This window comes from Pinus tabuliformis, chromosome X (assembly GCF_031772625.1).
Source record: "Pinus tabuliformis cultivar Carrire ecotype Pingquan chromosome X, CPIR1, whole genome shotgun sequence".
NCBI lineage: Eukaryota > Viridiplantae > Streptophyta > Pinopsida > Pinales > Pinaceae > Pinus > Pinus tabuliformis.
The window spans coordinates 1,198,813,192-1,198,835,243 of NC_142308.1; the positions used below are offsets into that span (position 1 = coordinate 1,198,813,192).

Genomic DNA, 22,052 nt, shown 5'->3' on the forward strand with positions numbered 1-22,052 from the left:
TTGTTCATACTCCAAAAAAGAAAGAAGAATATTAATATGAAACTAAATCTTGATAAAAAAATATACAAAAATAAAAAATCATACTAAAACTTAAACATTACCACGTTTATCATTTGTTTTTCCTATGTGGTTCAAGAACCTCAGAAATTGGTGAACACTACGTCCACAAGATATGGTACAATTGGCGGCTGCTACATCCACGAGATATGTGTACCAGGTAGATCCATTTGAAGGGTTCACTTCTTGCCGGTTCAACTATAGAGCCTGACCCAAGAGTGTCGAGAGAATTGAAGCTGTGGTCTTTCAATAGTAAAGGTAATTTAATGGCGAGAACTCGACCAATTGAGCTAACCCTCGAGGTTTTTTACCATATTTACTTAATTATTACAACTTTTTTTAAACAAAATTCTGAATTATGATTGAAAATTATTGATTGGTTGACAAATGTTTTTCCTTGTACCTAAACAAACATGTTAATGGCCTAAATACCCAAAAAAAAATTGCAGAAGTGAAAGCATGTCTTTTTACAAATCAGTTTAAATGACATGTTTTTTTGAAAAAATTATAATAAATCTTGTTAATAATAATTATCCCCACCATCCATTACTTTAAAAAAAAAAAAATTATCATAAAGTCTCAAAAAACCCAAAATGTATTTATTTATTTTCATTTCAAATCATCCATTCTCTTTAATTGATACTAGTCTATATGATAGAAGAACAAATTTCCTAGGCCTTTTTGTTGCGTCATTGTGGATCCTTTAGTCGTAGTCCGTTATATCTATAATAACAAGTGTAAATTAAAATGGCATGTACACAAATATAATTAGTAAAATTATCCTCTCCTTTATTTTGTTTAATGATAACGATTGAACCATGAAAATTAATAACAATTGCTTAAAGTTTATAATTTGTTTAATAGAAATAAATGTTAAAACTATGAGATTTTTATGGTAAGAAGATTGTCACCTAACAATTAATAATTAATATATATACAATTAATTATAACATAAATAATAATTTTTTTAAATATTTTGATATAAATTTATCGAATTATATTTTTTATTTTAATAAATTAAAAATAAATTAATTGATAAATTTGATATTATTTATTAAATTGAATAAAAATAAAAACTTATGATAAGCCAATGACCTTTATTGGATGAGTTTATAACCAAATTAAGTAATGCCGATAGCTAAATAAAATAAAATTTAATTTAATGGAAATGGAAACTTCTATATCATGACTCTCCCACTTCTACACACAATAAACTGCTCGAAACTATAATAATATTACTAGGTTTTGACTTAATTTATATAATATAAATTAGCTCAGATTCTTTGTTTTACAATTTAATATGTAAAACATATGAAAAAACCTTCTATATTATTATATTTTACGGTTAAAAGTGGATTGGAAACATTACCAATATGTAAATTCTAAAGCTGGAAAGTATTTGTCACGGGTTGCAAACTTGTATGTTAATGTAGAGTCATGTTTATCAAATAAAAACAAACCCGACTTTATGAACTTTTAGCCTTTGCATTGTTGTCATGCTTTGATACGATGTGATTCATGACTTACAAACTTGATAGGAGACTTAGGTTCATTATCTAATTATTATTATTATTATTTTTTTTTAATTCCAATTTGTTTCTCCATTCACATATTTTTATACTTATAAGACATGAAGGTTAAATTAAAAATTTATTTGATTTATAACTTATTTTTCCATGTCCAATGTACTAATAAAAATGATTGTGAAAAAAAAAATAAAAATATTTTAAGTGTAAGAAACTAAAAATAATTTATTAGACAAATCGGCCTGGAGTATGCCGTAAAACTGCTTCTGGTTGGCTAAGAATTCATCTTCCTCAGACGTAAGGAAACAGGTTAACGGCCTAAGACCCAGAGGCATCTGGCAGGAGTGAAAGCCGGCTCCCTTAGCGAGTTATTACAGGTGGCATGGTTTTCCTTGATAACGGTGATGAGTCAAACCGACATTCTCGGATAGCAGCGAGAGATGGCTGTCCTCACTGTTGGTTTGACACCTGAGTTTGATATGTTTTGCTACCTTCAGAGAAAAAATAAAAATAAAAAAATAAAATAAAATAATTTACCAGACAAATTGTTCTTGATGAAACACCCCTGCCATCAAAGTCAAATCATCAACCTATTATTGAAAAGCATTAAATTTTAAAAAACACTGAATTCTATAAAATAAAGACAACAACCAGTACTGAGCTTCCTCGAATCTCATTCTTATGCGTATATCAGAAGGTATTAATCAAACATCAGAGATTTTCTTTCATGTTATTGGAACAATTATATTGTCGGGTATAATAATTGGCAATTCCTATTTCCAACCCCATTGAAACATAAATGCAGCCTGACATGCAAGGGATATAGCAGTTGCTTTGTTGCTAAAATGCCAAAGTCAACCCCATTGAAACATAAATACAAGAGAACTGCTATATCCCTTGCATGTCACGCTGCATTTATGTTTCAATGGGGTTGGAAATAGGAATGGCCTTCTTAATTGCGATGGGATGCATCATGCGTTAGTTCCTTCAACCGTTCTTTAGGCAGAATAGGCAACAGCACGTCATGGCCTCCGGCGCCAGCAAAGAGTTTTTTAGGCAGAATAGACAACAGCACGTCATAGCCTCCGGCGCCAGCTATATACAGATCAAGGTTTCACCGTGAAGGATTCCGTTTAACATACTCAACACCCTGGTCTTCCAACAATCGGAGAACATTGTCTGGGAAACATTATCTGGGGAAGATGATAACTCGCTTACATTCATTTTAATTTTGAATTTTCTGAATGCTGGGAGGAATAAAATCTTTTTATCTCTGAAATTTATATTCAAGATCTTTTTATATCTGAAATTTATACTCAAGTACAAGAAATTTTAGTAAATTTTTAAAAGAAATTACAATATCACTGAACCTCTGAACCTCAATCCAAAAGAGCCTCTCAACCCAAACATCACAGAACTGAGTTCGCACCCCCTCTAATGACCTTGATTTTATTGGATTGTCAAACAGATACAGGTCTTCGTCCACATAGGTTTTACCAGCAGTGTATTGTTTGATTTGAAGGTTTATGATTTTGTTTTTTTCTTTTGCACGAATTTGTATAAATGCTGGTTTGGACTGCAGCTGCAGCGGCGTTGTTGGTGATCGGGGAGTTCTTCGTCATAAGATCGCTGCTACGGAAACGCTGGCAAAAAAATCCCAAGCTAACAAGATGTTTAAAGGCTTATCGAGATTGCCTAAGTTTGCAGTTCCGCGGCGTTATGATTTGGAGCTCAGGCCTGATTTGAATGCCTGTAAATTTGACGGCAAATTGACCATCACGTTGAATATCATTCAAGATACGAAGTATCTCGTTCTCAATGCTGCGGATTTGGTGATTGCAAACAACTCCGTCCATTTACGGAACACTGCCTCGTCGATGGTAAATAATAACATCTAATTAAAGCTTTGTCGTTTCATTATGTGGTACCATTGGTGTCATTGTTCAGTAGCGGTGGCGCGTTTTTTTTCCCCCACCAAAATTCAATTATCCCAGAGAAGAATAAAACATAAGTGTTTTAAGCCATGTCCAAGTATTGGGGAACTTGATGGAATAGGAAAGATGCAGGGGCAGTTATGGGGTGAATTTGATGAAATAATAAAGCTGTAGGGGCCGGTAAGGGGTGAATTTGATGGAATATTTCAGCTACAAAGGCACTGTTTTTTATAGAGTTCTCAGTAATGATTCTCTTGAGTGCAGTAATGCTTCTCTTGAGTTTAAAGGAAAATAAAGCAATAGGATTAATTTGTGAAAGAAAAAAAACACAATGTGGTATTTTTATTTTGTCGATATTATTTGACATTCTGTAATGTTGTGATGGATATGGTTTGCAAGGGTTCTTGATTCACTCCTGTAATGGGTGGAGTATCAAGTTCTAAGTTGTGGTTTTATTTTTGTGTGATCTATCACACTGGATAGCATGTTAAAAACTGATGAGCCTGGGTGTAAATATCGTACTATTTTGACATAATAGATGCTCCTGAGCTAGCATTTAAGTCAAAGGAAGTCCACGCGCATTTGTATTTGTAGAAGAAACTTAAAAAGTAAAGGGTAAATATAATGGAAAAAAATATAATTTTATTGTTTGTATTTGTTGAAGAAACTAAAGGCATACTTCTTATTATAGCATTCCTGTGCAAAAGTATGAAAATCAGATTATATTCCAAATGTTGATGGAATTGTGTCAAATTTCTGTTTTAGTTTTCAAACTTGATCCAGTTTCATTTGGCTGAAAAAGAAGAAAAAGGAAAGAGGAAGAGAAATGATTTTCCAACTGTCGCCATCCTGTCTTGGATTCAGTTTGAAATTTGAATTATTGTTTATTGGGCAGAATTATACCTAATCTCTCTTATAGTGTGGAAACTTGATCAAGCGTCCTTTGAGTAAGTGTTGAGCAGTAACCACCTTGGCAGGTAGTTCAACCTATAGTTTAATTTTGTATGGTATCTTTCGTGAGCTCTTTAAAGAATTGGCATTTAACATAGCATTCCAGTCCATGGATTTCCCTTCACCTCAATAACCTTTAATAAGGATTCCCTGCCCTGTAGTATTGAAATGCTGATTTGGACTGCAAGGGAAGTAAAAAACCATTGTCTATATTATTGGGGGTAATTAGGGTTCCGATGTTAGGATATTTATGATTATGTATGAGTGCTATGAACATTGTATTCAGGGACCCTTGCTGATATGTTCTCTTTATGCAGGTGATAAATCCGTCCATTGTCAGTGTTCATGCAGAAGATGAGATTTTGGTGTTGGAGTTCGATGAAACCTTGCCACAAAGATGAGACAATTATGGACATTGAATTTCAGTGTACTCTGAATGATCAGATGAAGGGATTTTATTGAAGGTATATGTGTTGTCTCATTTTTTTCCTTCATATTTTTTGATTTTGCTTTTTTTTCAAAATTGAATTTTTTTTGAAAGATAAACTGTTATTGTTATGAAAATTTAATGTTCAAATTTATTTGAACACATGCTCCTCTCGCAATGTATTATTTTTCCACGTTAGGCTAAGGATGCTACAAACTTCCAACCAAAAGTAGCTTAATTGACTTGTTGACATGAAGACATGCATGCTTCAGTGCATATGTGGTCAATGGTGAGAAGAGGAATATGGCAGTTACTCATTTTGAGCCAGCAGATGCTCGAAGGTGTTTTCCTTGCTGGGATGAACCTTCATACAAGGTATAATATTAAAAATACACATGCTTTTGATATTGAAGTAGTAGTTTTTGTAAGTGCTATTGTGATAAATTTGTTAGCTAAGAAAAGGTACCAGTGGAAATGTAAAGGTGTATGCAACTAAAGTGCAAACATAGTAAATATGAGGTTGGTCTGTACATCGAAGTTGAATAGAGAATCCACTTTTTTGTTCTTGACTTGTATCTTGATATGAAAGAGTTGGTCATTTCCTCCTTTTTTCTATGATAGAGGCTACACATGTTCACCTCACTTTGCATTGTTGTATAAACAATATTTTTGTCTACATTTGATCTTACCTTTTTTTGTTTCTCGTATCTATGCCTACTATGATCTTTTTCTTAGGATCCTTTGACAACCCTCGTTGTTGAAATTCTGATGTTTTATGTTGTAACAATTACTTATTTAAAAAAAAAAAAACTTCTTTGTGCTGCAATATTAGTTAAGCAATTGTAGATAGAACATAAACCAAATGCACAATAGAAGAAATCGAAGAACATAAATGAGATAGAGAAAATTTAGGTTCAATGACCAAGGCAAAACCCACAAGGGGGAAACCCAACCAAATTCTTTTTCTATTAAATATCAATTGTTCAACAAAGATACAAAGTACAATGAGAGATCTAGAGAATGAGTAAGTTCATCCAAATCTGAACAAACTGTAGCATGAAGATCACTGATAGTAGCAACTGATGCAAACACTGAAAAAACCTTCAAGTTCTGCTCTTACTCTCCAAGTCTCTCTTCCTCATAATTTTCTTCAAGTCTCTCCAACTCTCTCTCTCAATTTCGAATCCCTCTCTCGCAATGCACAAATAGTAAGGAGATGAGATAATATGAGATACATATATAGGAGGAGCAACAAATTCTGGTCATAAAGAAGGAGCAATACACATGCCTTGAGGAAGAGTAACATATGCCATTTAGCGAGAGTAACTCATGCCATTAAGGAGAGAAACACATGCCTTAGTAACATATGCCATAAAAGAGATCAACGTATGCCTTAGTAACTTATGATATAAATGAGAGAATGTAACATATCATTAGAGTGCGTAAGAGGAATCTTTTATGATATGTTTTAATGTGTGTAAGAGAAATATGCCATGTTTTTAATGAGTGCATAAGAGAGAGTCTAACGTATCCATTAAGTGAGAGAGAGTAACATATGCATTAATTGAGGGGAGTTACATATGACATGATTGAGTGCCATGATTGAGAGACATGAATTTCCTTTTAATAATAATATAATAGTATCATAAAGGATAATAGTAATAATAATAATATTGATGATTAAGTCAAGATTGAACTATTAGGATTGATTAATGATAAGTTAAGTGATTTTCCATCAACTATACTTGATTACCAATTGATGCAAGGTGATTTACTATTTTTGAAAATTCATACTTGAGATGCTAGACATGACTTTCTATTTTTAGAAAGTCACTCCAAAATTGTCAGAAATGAGATTTTAGATAAGGAAATTCATCCCTGAGCTGCCAATTTTCAACACTCCCTCTTAGCCAAGGAGGAATTTCTTTCTGCATCAAAGATCTCTACTTATCTTTGTTCATCTCTGCTTTGTATAATCTGGAACAATGATGTCTCAATCTACTGAAGAAGAATCATCATAGGGGAGATTCATCTATCACCCAGTTGACCACTACGTGTCAACGACCCCTAGCAGTACCCTCTTTTTTTTCGCAAAGGGGATAGTGCCTGATTGATGTGTTAGTGTCGTCGAGATATCATCATCAGCTTGATCATCATCTTATAATGTAAACCCAGTCTGCATGTGTATAATGTAATCCCGGTCTGCATGTGTCGTGTATGTAATTACCTAGGTAAAGTTACTTTTCTAATGACGATCTACATTCCAGGAGGTTTTTTGTCTCACCAATCCATTCTCGGATGGTCGACAGGGTTTTCTTTTAGCCTTACCCCAAAGCCGGAATGGATTTTGTCACTGGGATCTTAGGGGAGTCCTAGTGTCCTAGATCGAGTCTATGTAAAAGTGATTTGGGTATAATTTTAACTATTTGGTTAGGTTATTTTATTACAAATTGTTTGATCTGTTAGATTATATTTTGTGTCACAGAACTGGGTAGTCTCTGAGGGTCTTCCCCCCTTGAGATGTAAAAATGTAAAAATCATGAGATAAAGTGTCTTGAGGGTTAGAAAAATAATTTATCCCCTCATAGGTTAATTAATTAAATTTTCTGGCCAAAATTAATTAAAATCATAAGTCAGAAATTTAATTAATTCTAGGTCCTAGGTAAATTTAAATTTTCCGAAGGCAAAATTCGTTGGTCCTTAAAAATCAAATTTTAAGAGGTCCAGGGACTAAGGTAAATTGATTATTTTGCTAAATTTTAAGCCTTTGGTCCCTGGGGTTAAGTCAAAGTCAGAATTTTGAGGAAATTAATTCAAATAAATCGTTCAACGGCTAGTTCGAGTGATCCTCTTTAAAACAATATTGACTGTTGATGAGGATCAAAATTTATTTTAATCTCATCCATCGAAATTTTAAATTATTGAGGAAATTCGAATTTTTCAATTAAATGCATTTTAATTAATTCAAAAAAATTTCCTCAATAATTTAAAATTTCGACGGATGAGATTAAAAGAAATTTTGATCTTCATCAACAGTCGAGATTGCTTTGATGAGGATCACTCGAACTAGCCATTGGAGGATTTATCTTTAAATAGGAAGTCATTTGTCAGTCAATTGATCCAATCTCTGGATCGTGTACTAAGCTCTCAAGCTCTCTTGTATACTTTTTTGAATTAATGCAAAAGTCTTTGGGCTTTCAACTTGTCGTAGTGTTCCTCTTCATGAATTTATGGTAACATTATTTTAATTTCTGCTTAATATTATATGAAAACTATCAATCTATAGCTTGATTAGAATAATCTAAATATAGTTATCTTATTCAGTTTGTTGGATCTAGGGTAAGATTTTTTATTTTGATTGAAGTAGCAGTTATCTCTATTCTTTCAGAATTTTATTGTTATTCTATTTCTCTACTTGATTTGATGGTTGATCTAGTGTTTGCAGAATATCTCTCAAGTTCTTATTGAGCGTTTGGGGATAGTTCTCGTTTGGACCAACCAACTCTCAACACATATTTTCTCAAGAACTTACTTCATATAAGCCTCGAGATTTATCTAATGATAATATTTTTTCTGTAGGGTGTTTTTGGGCTAGTACCTCTCTAAAATTTCAAAATATTTTAAATATTTTGTGGAAATTTTGATAGATCTGATTATTAAGAGCCTTAGATTATCAAATCTGGGAGCGGAGTTGAACTCATATTTTTCAGATCTGATAGATCTGTAAATTATTTATATAGATCTGTAAATTATTTGTATAGATATGTTATTTACTTGTGTAGATCTGAAATTTTGTAACATAATTTTGAATTTTAACACTTGGGTTTTTTGGGATTTTCTCTATTTTTGTATATATTGGGTATTGGGTTTTTCTCTTTTCAGTTGTGCAAAAATAGATCTGAGAAATCAGCCAAGAAAATCTTCAGATCTGAGCTAGATCTAGATCTTGAAGGGGAAGATCTGAGTTCAAAAATTGTTTGCAGGAGTAGATCTGAGAAATCAACCAAGAAAATCTTCAGATCTGAGCTAGATCTAGACCTTGGAGGGCAAGATCTGGGTTCGAAGATTGTTTGCAAGAATAGATCTGAGAAATCAGCCAAGTAAATCTTCAGATCTGAGATTTTTCAAGCAAATCTGGGGGTTTTGAGACAGATCTAGGCCCTGGAGGGCAATATCTTATTCCAAATCTTTTTACAAGGCCAGTCATTAAAGATTTTGCAATAAATCTGAAGATCTAAAGCAAAATAAATTTTTTCAGAACAAGGGTTTCAAGTTTTGGGACTCCTAATCCCAGATCTGCCTTCTCCTAGACCAATGCTAGTTCTGTTGGGCCTAGTGCTAGCTCTCATTGGCCCTAGATTCCCTTTTCCATTTCTAATTTGAATATTTGATTTTCTGAAGCTAATCATTGGTGGGTTTTGCAGAAAATTTGGTAAAAATTTGTGTTTCAGATATTGAAATTTTTTTGGCAACTTGGGCAAGTGATCTTCAAGGCCTAGGGCCTAAGGGTTTGATCTCTAAACCATCTTTTTCCTCATTGTTTGCTACAGCAGTGATATACCTTTCTAATAGTGGTGAAAAACACATCTAAGTGATTTGAAATTAACTAAAAATTTTCTAAATACATTAATAAGTCATTTATGTTTGATGTGTATCAAGAATTTGGCCTAGATTTTGCATTTTGGATTACTGTTATCTCTGAATAATTCTATTTCTGAAGTCTAAAATATAACAGTGGAAAAATTTCATGTGGGTTAGCCTAAAATCAGTTCCTAAGTTGTCTAATACATTAAGGAATTAATTTCTTAAGTTGGGCATTCATCATTAGGCTTATTTCACGTTTTAATTATTGGCTATAATAAGTATATCAGATCCGATATAATTCTAGAAATCACATCATAATAGGTTGGAAATTTTTGATAATTCATGTGGGCAAGTTTGGAAAAATTTTGGTAAATTTTTGACATAAAGATATCATTGATAGCTTACTGTTTTCATTGTCATATTGCTATTGTCATAAAGTTTTCTGTTGTTCTAAAAATTAATTTCTGAAAATTAAGTACTCTGTCATGGAATTGTGATAAAATGCATATCCTTTGTTTCATAAACTGAGTATTTTTTGAGCATTTGTTGATATTAATTGCAAAGAAGTTTTTGTTCTCTTTGAGCTACAGCTGTATCACAAAGATTTGAAATAAGCTTGTGTTCTAATTGTAATATCGTCAGGGGTTAAATTTTAACTCTTCATTTAATAAAGCGAACATTTCATTTGGGTATTGGAAGTTTCTACGACATAAGCATCTTTTCATCCTTGAATCTAACTTCATCTCATCTTCTCATCATCTGCTGCATTTGCATATAAGTTAGTTTTGCATAAATAAAATTTACTTCTAAGCATAAGTTTGGTCAATAGAGATAGGTATCCATCCATCTTTGCTTGAGTAGCCTGCTTTTAATAGTACTTAAAACGGTGACCTTGCAGTCGTCGGACCCATAGCTCTCTACAGTGCCGGAGGCACCGGGTATGTTAGATTTTCAGGGGAGGTATCGTTAATCACACCTTAGTGTACTTCACTTCACCTTATCTTCTTTCTGCCAATTACTACGAAATCAGACTCAATATAGAAATGATTGAAGGGTTAAAACTTAGATAGACATTTAACTAAAATTAACCAATATTCTTGCATCTCACATTAGTTTTAGGGTCTGTATTTCATATAAGATAGTCATTCATCTAAGCAACAATTGTTAATTGATTACTTGGTCTTCATTTCCCTAGCAATATCATTGACTCCATAAGGCACTGGTATCAATCGTTAGAAATCTAATCAAATCCTATAAGTCTTGCTAAATCTTAATCAAGTACTTGATCACTTCACTGTGTCTCCCGGACTGGTTGGTTCCCAACTAGTTCTTCTTCATTCCATTTTTCCATAGGGTTTACCCCCTTAGCCTGCTATAGGGAGACAGCTTAAACGAAGAGATTGGGGATTAGGGTGACAATCCCCGATCTGAGTCATTGCCGCGGTGCCTAGACATTCTGTGTGAAAACACACCCTATATCCACGGATCTTCCCACCTTGACACGAACTTGGGGGGATTACCACTTGTTAACACATGAGAAGGATCGCGCACAACCAAACTTCACCTCAAGAGTCAAATGGTAGAACACCTACATCCACAGCCTTTTGGGGGGATTACCACTTGTCAACACATAACAAGGATCACACACAACCAAGTCTCATCTCTGCTTAGGGGGATTACCACTTGACAAGGATCGCGCACAACCAAGCCTCATCTCTGCTTGGGGGGATTACCACTTAATAAGGATCACACACAACCAAGCTTTACCACACCCATTGGCCAGATGGGTGGCAATTCCAACAAGCCCAACTTGTGGGTAGGATGCATACTAGGGTATACTCTTGGCAAGTCCCAGACTTGATGGTAGGGGGGATTACCACTTGTCAACACATGACAAGGATCACGCACAACCTACAGTCAAGAGTTCCCTCAACCCTAGGAGCTCTCCTGGCTCCATTCCCAACTTGTGAGCTCAAACAAGAGGGAAGAGCATAGCTCAGTGTTCTCGATCATCCATGACCGCCCCCACCAGGAAGGGTCACATCCATCAGTCCAAGCTGCTCTCTGAATACCAAGAACTTCCCTTTCAGCAAAGTCTTGGTAAGTATGTTGGCTATCTTATCATTAGTCGCAACATGATGTAGCCTCATTGCTCCTCTTTGCACCATATCCTGGATATAGTGATATTTAATCTCAATGTACTTGGACTTGTCATGGAACATGGGATTTTCTGCAAGTCGAATCCTGCTCTTATTGTCATAGCATATTATTGTCGTATCTAGTACATGCTCAAACAACTCTCAGAAGAGCTCCCTCAGCCATACTGCCTCACAACTAGCCATGCTAGCAACAATGTACTTGGCTTCAGCCATGCTAAGAGCTACAAAATTTTGTTTTCTACTCATCCAAGATACCATGGCAGATCCAAAGCTAAAGCAACATCCAAATGTGCTCTTGTTGTCAACAAAGTTACTAGCCCAATCGACATCAGAGTACCCATGTAGTCATACATCTCCGTCAGTATATCTCAATCCAAGATCAATGGTCCCATGCAGGTATCTCAACACATCCTTTACAACAATCCAGTGTGTATGTGATGGCTTAATCATATATTGGCTCAGAGTATTGACCGTAAATGTTAATTTTAGATAACAATGGTATGTTTTATGCTTAAGAGCAATTTACTTCAATTTTTCTTATTAGTCCAATATCAATTTCCAGATTAGCAATCACATTAACATTGATAGTAAGTGCAGATGGAACATAAGCAATAAGCAGAAGACAAGCCAAGACAAGAGGACATAATATTTGGCGGATGCTAGGGAAAAACCACAATGTGGGGAAAACCATTTGATCAAATCTTCTTATTATTCTTCAAAAGTTTAGCACAGAGAGAGAGTACAATATACAAAATTCACTTGGCCAAACAATTATAAAACAGTCCAGTAAAACTGCAGTCAACAAGATGCCCTAACTAGAAAGTCAACACTGGCCAAACCAGCAAAAATTCTCCTCCAATTTAGCTTAGTCAAACCTAGTCAACTCGACCTCCAAAGACAGTCCAAATCAACCCAAAACAGTCCTGAAATTCTTGGTCAAACCTAGTCAACGCATAGTCAACTCTATGGTTAACAACTCTGCAGTCAACGTTGGTTAAACAACTACAAACACCTCAATTTTTGTTCCAGGACCTTCGGCCTAAGAAAAACTATTTTTCTTCCTGAAAACGCAGTCAAAAGATGAAGTTTGACCCTTGGTCAAAATTAGTCAACATTCATGTAATAGCCCAAAAACAGATCTGTGATTTCCAGCTTGTAATTTCCAGTCAACCCAAATCAACGCATGAAGAAAGAGATGCTCATGTTTGATGTACGAACTATTTTATCCATGGTGTCTAAGTATGAGGGACCATGCACTAAAATATTTTTTACATAAGATAATTATATTTTCAATCCTCAAAGGGGGAACACCCGTTTGGTATAGACCCTCAAATTACACACAATTCTGCGACACAACATGATCTAGTAGACCAAATGATTTGTAATAAAATAATTTAGCCAATTGGCTCAAATTATTCCCAAATTACTTTTACATAAGACTCGATTAAAACACTAGGACTCACCTAAGACTTTGACGGAAAATTTTACCCTAGCTTTGGGGTGAGGTTGTAGGGAAAAATTATGCCGACCATCCATGTTTAGAAACACAGATGAGTCAGTGAGACGAAAAACCTCCTAGGATGAAATTTTCACCAAAATAATAGGCTTACCTATGTTATTACCTACATACATGGTCTTACTAGAATCATGTACATTACAAATGTGCAGAATGGGTTTACGATGACACGATATGCTGATGGATGATGATCTTAATCCTTGAAAAATTAGGCACATATCTGCTTCCTTGGAACTTTTAGAAAAAGTGTGCAACATTTGGCTCCATCTGGGGACATGTTGCTTGTATGAAGTAACATGAGAACCTAAGAATCCTGCATCCAAGAAAACAAAAATCCATCAAATAGATATCCATTCAACATCGAAATCATCATGCATACATAGTAAGTTTTGCTGGAATAGAAAAAATCTACTCTAAAAAACTAGAAACTACAAAATATAAATGCATGAAATAAAACTTAGTGAATGACATAAAGTAGAAAAGATTAGGGTTATAATTACTATAAAAACGATTCCCCATGGCATTAGATGTCGTTCCTGTAGTATAGTTTGAGCATCTGCCCATTTGCTGGTAGGTCCAAGGATCACCTTCCAAAGTGTTCAGATAGAAAGAATTTGCCCCAGTGATCCCTCTGATGATGTATGGCCCAAGCCATAGACTATCAAACTTTCCATGATTATCGGGCTTCTCATTTTTGCGATCCCTTAATAACACCATATCGCCAATCTATAAAGATATATTCTGTGATGACTTGTCAAACCCTTCTTCTTTTTTGGCCTAACTCTGACATATTGTTACCGGGAAATCTAGTGTCTATTCATAACTACTAGTCCCACTAAGACGGGTAGCTATCTTAGAAACAAACAAACTAAAGTCATTTGTGTTTTCCTTTACGAGAGAGAGATGAGAAAGAAGCAGAGAGTACCAACCTCAGTCTTTTGCTTGGCTCCTTGCTTGTTTCCTTTCCCCTTTGACAGAATCTCGCTACTGCTTCCTTACTTGTCCCGCTTCAAAGAGCACCTGTAGAACCACAGTAGCATAATACCATCAAAGCATAGAGATCTATCACTGTAAATAATATAGGATCAGATATATATTGACCATACAAATGCATATATCAACACAATATTCAGAGATACACAAGAATATGGAGGAAAACTCAAATAGCTTTATTGATAAAAGTAGTAGAAGAGAGGATTACAACCACTTGGTCTGACCCAGCGCCATCCTCCCAGCTTGAAAGCCCTCTTCACCTCATACAAAGCAAGATCACCCAACAATGTCTTCAAAGAGAAACCAGCAGCACCTCTTTACAAATTACCAAATTCCAACACCTGGATCTCTGGGATGAGGGATCTATATATAGATATTTGCAGTGGGGTGAGTCAGCTTCTGGGATTTTGATTAGTGTCATCTATCTGATAGTTCTTGGTTCCACTTGGAGATTTCATGATCTCTTACTCATCCTTGGGCGAATTCAGGGAGGCAAGTGTCAAATGAGCAGCTTCTAGAAGATTTTCAGGGTCTCCACCTAGCAAACTGCTTGTGCCATTTGTCTACTCTCGCTCATCACACCCTACAGAAGGGCTTTCCAGTATGCATCACACTTTTTGCATGTGGCAGGTGAGATGCATCGCACCCTTTGCACTGGGCAGCTTGTATGGTCCTGCTTTGACCAGTTCTGAGTAGTTTTTCATCGAAAACTTCTGGGAGATGATGTAATCAACTGACCTTGCTCCTTTAGGGTATGAAACAACACTTTTAGGGACTTAGAAGCCCTTGGTTTATGGACATATGTGATTGGGGTTGCAGTGCCCAAATATGTCTATAACAGTTGCCCCCTAAAGCATGAGGTCGTAAATCTTTTGATGTCGGGTGAAATGCTTTATAATGAGGATCTGAGGTTTTTCGAACTGGAAGGTGACCTGTAATAAGATATAATACAATACATTATCTTCATAATATTTTCATGATCTAGCTGAGGCGGGCATTCCCATGCTCAGCTTGATAAATTCATTTTCATGTACATAGGACAGACAACCGTCTGTGTGCAGACTGATGATTCTGGTAGAGCCATCATCCCTTAGTTTGGATGATTATCTGTGCAGCAATGATGTACATTTGATGTCTTTATTTTCCTGAATATATCGCAGCCCGGATGGATGAAACTAGATCTGAGGTCTTCAAAACTCGTTCAATCTTCGCCCGAAAGTACAAGTCGATCCATGTGAAAAATATGTTCTGATGTCGAACATGGAAGGACATCGCCTGATTACCAGCCAATGATGTAAGTTGTTAACAGGCGCGAGAGGAATCACCGATGATGATGATGACCCTCAAGGTACTACAATACAATTCACGTGGTGTGAATACATGAGTCGATGTCGAACACCACGCAAAATCTTTCGGTCGAAGGCCATTAGTGTAAACCTGTCGCCGGAAGTGAGAAACTTGCCATTGAGGCATGCAAGCTTCAAAGTACTGGAAGGGTTGTCCCTAGGTCGGCTTCTTGGATAATGAGCTGATGTCGACAAGAAGTGACCGTCGTAGGAGGGCATTAATGGATCCCACATCTACGACACATAATAGAGCAAATGATTTTGTATAGGTGAAAACAATCTGATGATACAAGGTTCAGGGTGGCGGTCATGAAAGAATGAAGCGTGAAGGTATTGCAGTGGATGAGACACAAGCTGGGTAGGCGAATTCTCTGAGCGACTTCTCTTGAACATATCGGCGACACTGAAATGGATTGGTAGCGTTAACCCCAAAAGTGGATGGTACGATGGACCAATGGTGATATGACCGGTGAACGGAATAACCCAACCCGACTCAATCATGGTGATGGAGTGAAAGTGTCATGTTCAAGAGCGACCTGCTATTAATAAAGTTTCTTCAAGTTTTCTTCCCAATTTTCCCCAGTCATTTCTAACCAGTACCTCTTTATTTTTTTCAAGCTTGAGGAGGATAACATATGCTTGTTCTATAATTTGCCCTTCGGGCAAACTCGTCGCTATGTTTTAACGAGCCTAGCGACAGTGAAACTTGCTCTTGTCTGAATGGAAAAGTTTGTCGCTATTGTTTTAACGAGTTTAACGATAAGGATAACTCAGTCCTTTTCAATTTTAAAGAGTCTGAAAAGAGACGGAAAGGAAACTCCAATATTCATTTTTCGTAGTATAATCCCCTAAGTTCGAAAAAGTATAAAACAATGCAAAAGGGATGACTTTTCGATAGTTTTAATGAGCCGAACAAGACAAACGCTCAATCTTTTTGTGTAATAATCCCTTAGGTCCAAAAAGATTAAAATCTAGAGGAGGGATAGCACTTCCAATCACTTTAACGAGTTGGAGAGGCCAATTGCTCGACAATCTTTTCATATTTTACGAGTTAGATGAAAAGAGCTTAAAGGAGACTCGTTTTTTGAGGAACGAGTGATGTTTTTAGATAGTAGCTGGTTCCAGGTAAGGTTTGGAACTTTCCAATCACGGCAGTGTAAAGAAGGTGGCTAATAAGATCACTCGTCGCAGTTGTTCCTCAAAAGGGGTAAACAATCAAATGGAGGCGAATGATCGGCTAAAACAGAGTGGAGGTGATGGTAAGAACACGACCAAGGCTCAAAAGCTGATGATAATCATTCACAATGGTTATTTATCGGAGGTGGGTTCATTTTTTAACGAGCTTAAACTTTGGTGGAACATATGCTCATTGCTAGGTTTAATTTTTAACGAGCTTGAACTTTGCGTAAAACTGCTCGTGATAATGGTCCTTGATATTCGATTCACCGTTAACACTATGTTCTTTTGATGGTCGTACTACCTGTTCAATTGCTCCATCAAACTAATTAGAAATGAGGACATATGCTTGAAAAATGAGTTAAAAAACTAATACCCTACTTAAATTACGTGAAAGGTAACTTAAAAATAGTTTTTTACCCCTCATTTTACCATTTCATTTGGAGTTGTGACTGTTGGAGCTCTGGAGGTGTTTTCCCCCTTGATTTTCATCAGCTGAATCTAGGAGATTCTGTGGACGATTTTCGGCACTGTCTGGACCAGGTAGGAGCTAAACCTGAGCTCTTCAATTGCATTCTTTCCTTTTTGAATTCTGAGCATGTTTTCCTGCTTTTCTGGGCCCCTGGGGTTTGAACATTTCGTTCTACCCCCATCGCACCTAGTATACATCGAAAGGTGCGATGCATCCTAGGCTGGCCACTGGCCAGTTAGGATGCATCTCACCTAGTACACAGCTAGGGTGCGATGGGTGCAAGGAGGAAAACTTTTGCACTGATTTTTCATGGAAATTTTGCCTGTTTTTTGCCAAATCAGGATCCTAATTCTTCTCTTGTTTGCTTTTCAGAGATTCATCGGAGCAAAAATGGTTGTTACATGGCATGAACGCGAGCATGAAGAAGAGGACATGGTTGCCCTACATGATCCGGGTACGGTAACTGCATTGCAGAACTGTGGCTTGCTCAAGTTCTTCCGCATGTCTAGCATGAGGCAAAAAATCAACTTGTTGCAATATTTCCTCGATGCATGGGATCCTACCAACCAAGTGTTCCAGATAAGAGGCAAATCCATCCCCATGACTGTTGAGGACATCTATTTCTTGACCGGTTTATCAAGGCGTGGCGCCCTTCTCTCACTATCAGGTTCTGCCCGGTGGGGAAAATCCGTGAGGGATTATATTCGCCGATACTGTAGAGAAGGATCTCAGCTGAGCAGGGACGATAAGATCAATATCCGAGATGTCACAGACCGGTCCTTGAGGACTATTTTATTCACCTTTGCTAGATTGGCTGGTAGCGCGGCCCTTCACTTGGCCAACATGTCCTATACGCAGTACGCCTTGGAACGCCTCGAACCCAAGGTATTCAACTGGTGTGATGCAGTACTTTCAGTGATCAAAGAACAGCTTACCAAGGTGAAAAATGGAAGATCTAAGAACTTTGGCTATGGTTCTATTTTGACCGCTATCGCCTTGGAGAGGATCCCACTGATGCATCCCCAGTACATCTCACTCGGCCTACCACCACCGACTAAGCCACGGATGTTGAGATGGGTTGACCTTATGGCCAGACGTGCTGGTCAATCGCAGGTTTCATTCTCTGATGCTTTCTTCGAGTGGTTCAACTGTCAGCAAATGGCTTATGCCGAGTATCCATACGCTGGGATGGATTTCTGGGGTGACCCAGATTTGGTGTTGCCGGCTGGCGAGCAGTGGGCTGTCATAGGTAAAAATCTCTAACCATATCTTCGTTTATTGTTTTTATAATGTTCTTGTGTTTTTCAAATGTTCATCAAGACCAAAGCTGAGTAGAATGATGTGGCTCTTCGTGAGCCTCTCTCTGCCTCTGCACTGGCCCTCTCCTTGGCTCGAAATGATGACGCAGGCCCTCTGCGTTACTTCTTCTCTGCTGCCTTCTACTTAGGAGTAGCTTTGTCTCTCGGGACAAATGCTACTGCTGCAAATTTCCGATATCGTTGGTGCCTTTAGTCCTCCTTTGATCTGCAATGCTTTGATACCATGTTGAAATTTCTAAGTCTGACACGTTATAAATCCCTACTGCATTTTCTGGTTTAATTTCTCCTACTTGTTTATTCCATTAACAAGTTATTTGTAAATATAAATACTGGAAAAAACACAAATGCAGCCTTAACTCATATACAGATCAACAACTGAAATATTGAGACAACCACACAAGGGACACCGTTATTTTTGGACAATCGTTCCTGGAAAAACCCAATGCGGGAAAACCGGTGCAACAAATATGAAGGTTTTATTATTAAGCAGCTTTTGAGTACAACTAGGGTGCCATAAATCGCTCACCCAACAGATATTGTTACACGAAAGTAATACCTCTTATCGGAGACAGATATTCAGCTAGTCTGCCCCACAAAAGAATCATTCGACGCTTCCTCTTGGCTCTGCGTCAACCCTGCTAGCTTCAGCTCAGCCCAGCTCTTGAAGCCTCTGCGTCAGCTCTGTAGCCTTCTACGTCACCCACGCAGGCCCCTCAGCCTCTACATAGTCCCCAGCTGCCTCTGCGTAACTCTAGCTGCCTCTGCGTAGCTCTAGCTGCCTCTGCGTCAACCTCTTCGGTCTCTGCGCTGACCCTTTGGCACTATCCCTGCCTCTCTGCTATGTACTCACTACCCCTCGCTGCAATAGACCACTACGAATTTTCTCAGCAAGTTCGGCTCCATAAAATCAAACTAACTGATCAACTTGGTGTATCTCCAATTGACCCTCAAACCTCTTCTTATACTTTTCTTGTTGAGTCTTCAACGACCGAGATTAAGTCCCTAATCAATGGCTAAGATTAGATTTGGCTTGATCCATGTCATTTAGAAGATTCTCATCCAATTTTATATTAATACCCATTAATATCTTAATTTTCCTAAGTTTAGACTTAGGAACCCCATTAAAAATATTAATTATTTTAATATCTCTTCAACCTGGCGGAATTTCCCCAAGCCATTTCTAGGTCTTGGAGATCTTAAGTGCTTTATTCTCTTCACCAGTTTTCATGGATAGAGAACATTTGATGCTACCACAAATAAACAAGGATCACACTCCTAATTTTATAGAATTTTCTGGGCAGATCTAAGGGGTCAAACAGGGGTCCCAACTCAGCTAGCAACTAGAGGAGCTAAGGGGAATTTGGACCAAAATTCTAATGTCAACATTTGGTCAATTACTTCGTGGGTTATTCTGGGTATTTGGTGGAGAGGCCGGGGTTAATTTCCCATAATTTTCTGAGCACCAAAGGTGGGGTTTCCAGCAACATCTTTGCACTAGACAACACATTTTCACAAGGGCAACACAGGGCATCATTGCAGCAGTTAATTGTGCCATCTAGGCTTGACATATTACCACTTGTGCTTGATCATGGTTGCCATTGAGGCAAGCCTAGGTGCACCACTTCCACATTATTGTACTTTCCTCCTAGATTATAATAAAATGGCTCAGTTGTTGGTTATTCCTGGAATTTTTATGTGTGTGCACTGAATGTTTCAATTTTATGGTGTTGTTTTTATTGTTTTCTTTTCATAGCACTATCTTTCCTAATTTGGGACATCACACATAGCAGCAGCTTCAGCTCAAACCTCTGACCTGTAATAGAAGATAAGGAAGCTCAGAACAGTCCACTCATAGGCTCAGAATTGTCCCTAGGAGGTTCGGTCTTTTGGGTAAAGAATTTAGCCCATCAAACAACCCTGCCAAGACAATAACCTATCCCTTCCTCCTTCGCTGAAAACACCTTTCTCCTGCGGCTATTTCAGAGAGTAAATATTGTGAGATAGATATGTGAAATGAGGCAGTAGACACTTCTATATATACTAGTCGTTGGGGTTGAAGGGACGTGACTATTGGGTTTGATGAGCCGACATAAAGGAGAGGCTGACCTTGATAATTTATATGTGAGAGAAAATAAATTCAAAATTCCATTTCTCCTCCAAATTTGATTATCTTTACGTCGAATTTGGTCCTCTCGAAAAGAGGAATTCAATGCCACAATTATCTTCCCCAAAAGAGTTATCCAAAGTGGAATCTGACCCTAGTTTCCATTTTTAACACTCCCTCTCAACTAGGGAGAATTCCACCTGTCAATCCATTAGCCATTGTCACCTATCATTATGCCATTTTGTCATCATGAACCATCTCTGCACCTCACTTCATCTTTGTTGAACATTGATATAGATAATGAAGAATAATTGATCGAAAGTGAGTCACAAGACCTTACCACTCTCCATAGAAAAACAGGCAGTCCACATAACCAGGGGTCAAACCCCAATCGGACTTGATCCCAAGTGATCAAGTTGTTGAACATCATGCATTCCTAGACATAGGGAGTACGACAATACACGATGCGTCCATCGGTTGCTATATGGTCCCTATCCACTTTTCCCAAATCATTGGCCAGATGAGAGGTACTTCCCATATGTCCCGAACTACATGGGTAGGATGATACTAGAGAAATAGCAGGGAAAGAATAAATCACATCTTGCTCACAACCACTTGTAGGGAAAGGATGAACCCCATTCTACAGTCACATATTACAACTATCGTAGGGAAAGGATAAACCACATCCTACACGTATACAAATCACCAAGAGTAGGGAAAGGATGAACCACGTGTTACATGCGTTCCAACCAGTAATCGTAGAAAGGATCCTAGACGCGGGGAAAGGGTGAACCACATCCCACCTAGATGTCAAGCATCGATAGTAGGGCATGAACATCCTACATGTGGGGAAATGATGAATCACGTCCCACCGACATGTCCACGTGTTGCAAGAAGAAGATGCCTATATGCATCTCTCACTGGGGTATCCGCAGGAGAGGGTGAACCACTCATCGTGCTCATATGCCATAGGAGAAGGTGAACCACTCATTCTATGCATATCTCATCAAATGTAGGGGAAGGCGAACCACTCACCTTACACACATGACAACCACAATAGGGGAAGGTGAACCACTCATTGTATGTGTCATATATCGTCATGAGGTATCACAGGGGAAGGTGAACCACTCACCCTATGGTCACTCATAACATCAAGAAGTACCTTAGGCCCCCAGGAGCTCCCAGAGCTCAATATCCAACTCAAGCGGGACCCTCTTAATAGGGTCTATCCATGACTCCCAACCTCTCTCTGAAGGAAGATAATTTTGACCTTACCAAGAGGTTATGCACGGATGATGGTAACCTTCACATTCAACTAGAAATAATAGAGCTTGATTGATTTCCTCTATACCATATCCAAATAGAGGTATCCAATATAAGGAGCTATCGTGAATTATTTAAAAGATAAATCACAATATACAACGGTATGTGAAAATTCCTCAAACTGGAATCCTATTGCAACAACTGGTATTATTTCTCCTAATTGTT

At 37.4% G+C, this 22,052-nt stretch overlaps 1 protein-coding gene across 1 annotated transcript; it reads left to right on the forward strand.

Moving 5' to 3' along the window:
- Nucleotides 1–3,006: 3,006 nt before the first annotated feature.
- On the forward strand, nt 3,007–4,926 carry LOC149144262 (aminopeptidase M1-like). Its single transcript, XM_089447592.1, has 2 exons — nt 3,007–3,463; nt 4,786–4,926. Exons 1-2 carry the CDS (start codon nt 3,110–3,112, stop codon nt 4,867–4,869), a joined length of 438 nt encoding a protein of 145 aa, XP_089303718.1. The 5' UTR covers nt 3,007–3,109; the 3' UTR covers nt 4,870–4,926.
- Nucleotides 4,927–22,052: the final 17,126 nt, after the last annotated feature.

Excerpts from the sequence above, each read along its gene's own strand:
- LOC149144262 (XM_089447592.1), top strand. The coding sequence starts at position 3,110 with ATGATTTTGTTTTTTTCTTTTGCACGAATTTGTATAAATGCTGGTTTG. Across the intron at positions 3,464-4,785 it reads GGAACACTGCCTCGTCGATG|GTGATAAATCCGTCCATTGT; the intron begins GTAAATAATAAC and ends CTCTTTATGCAG.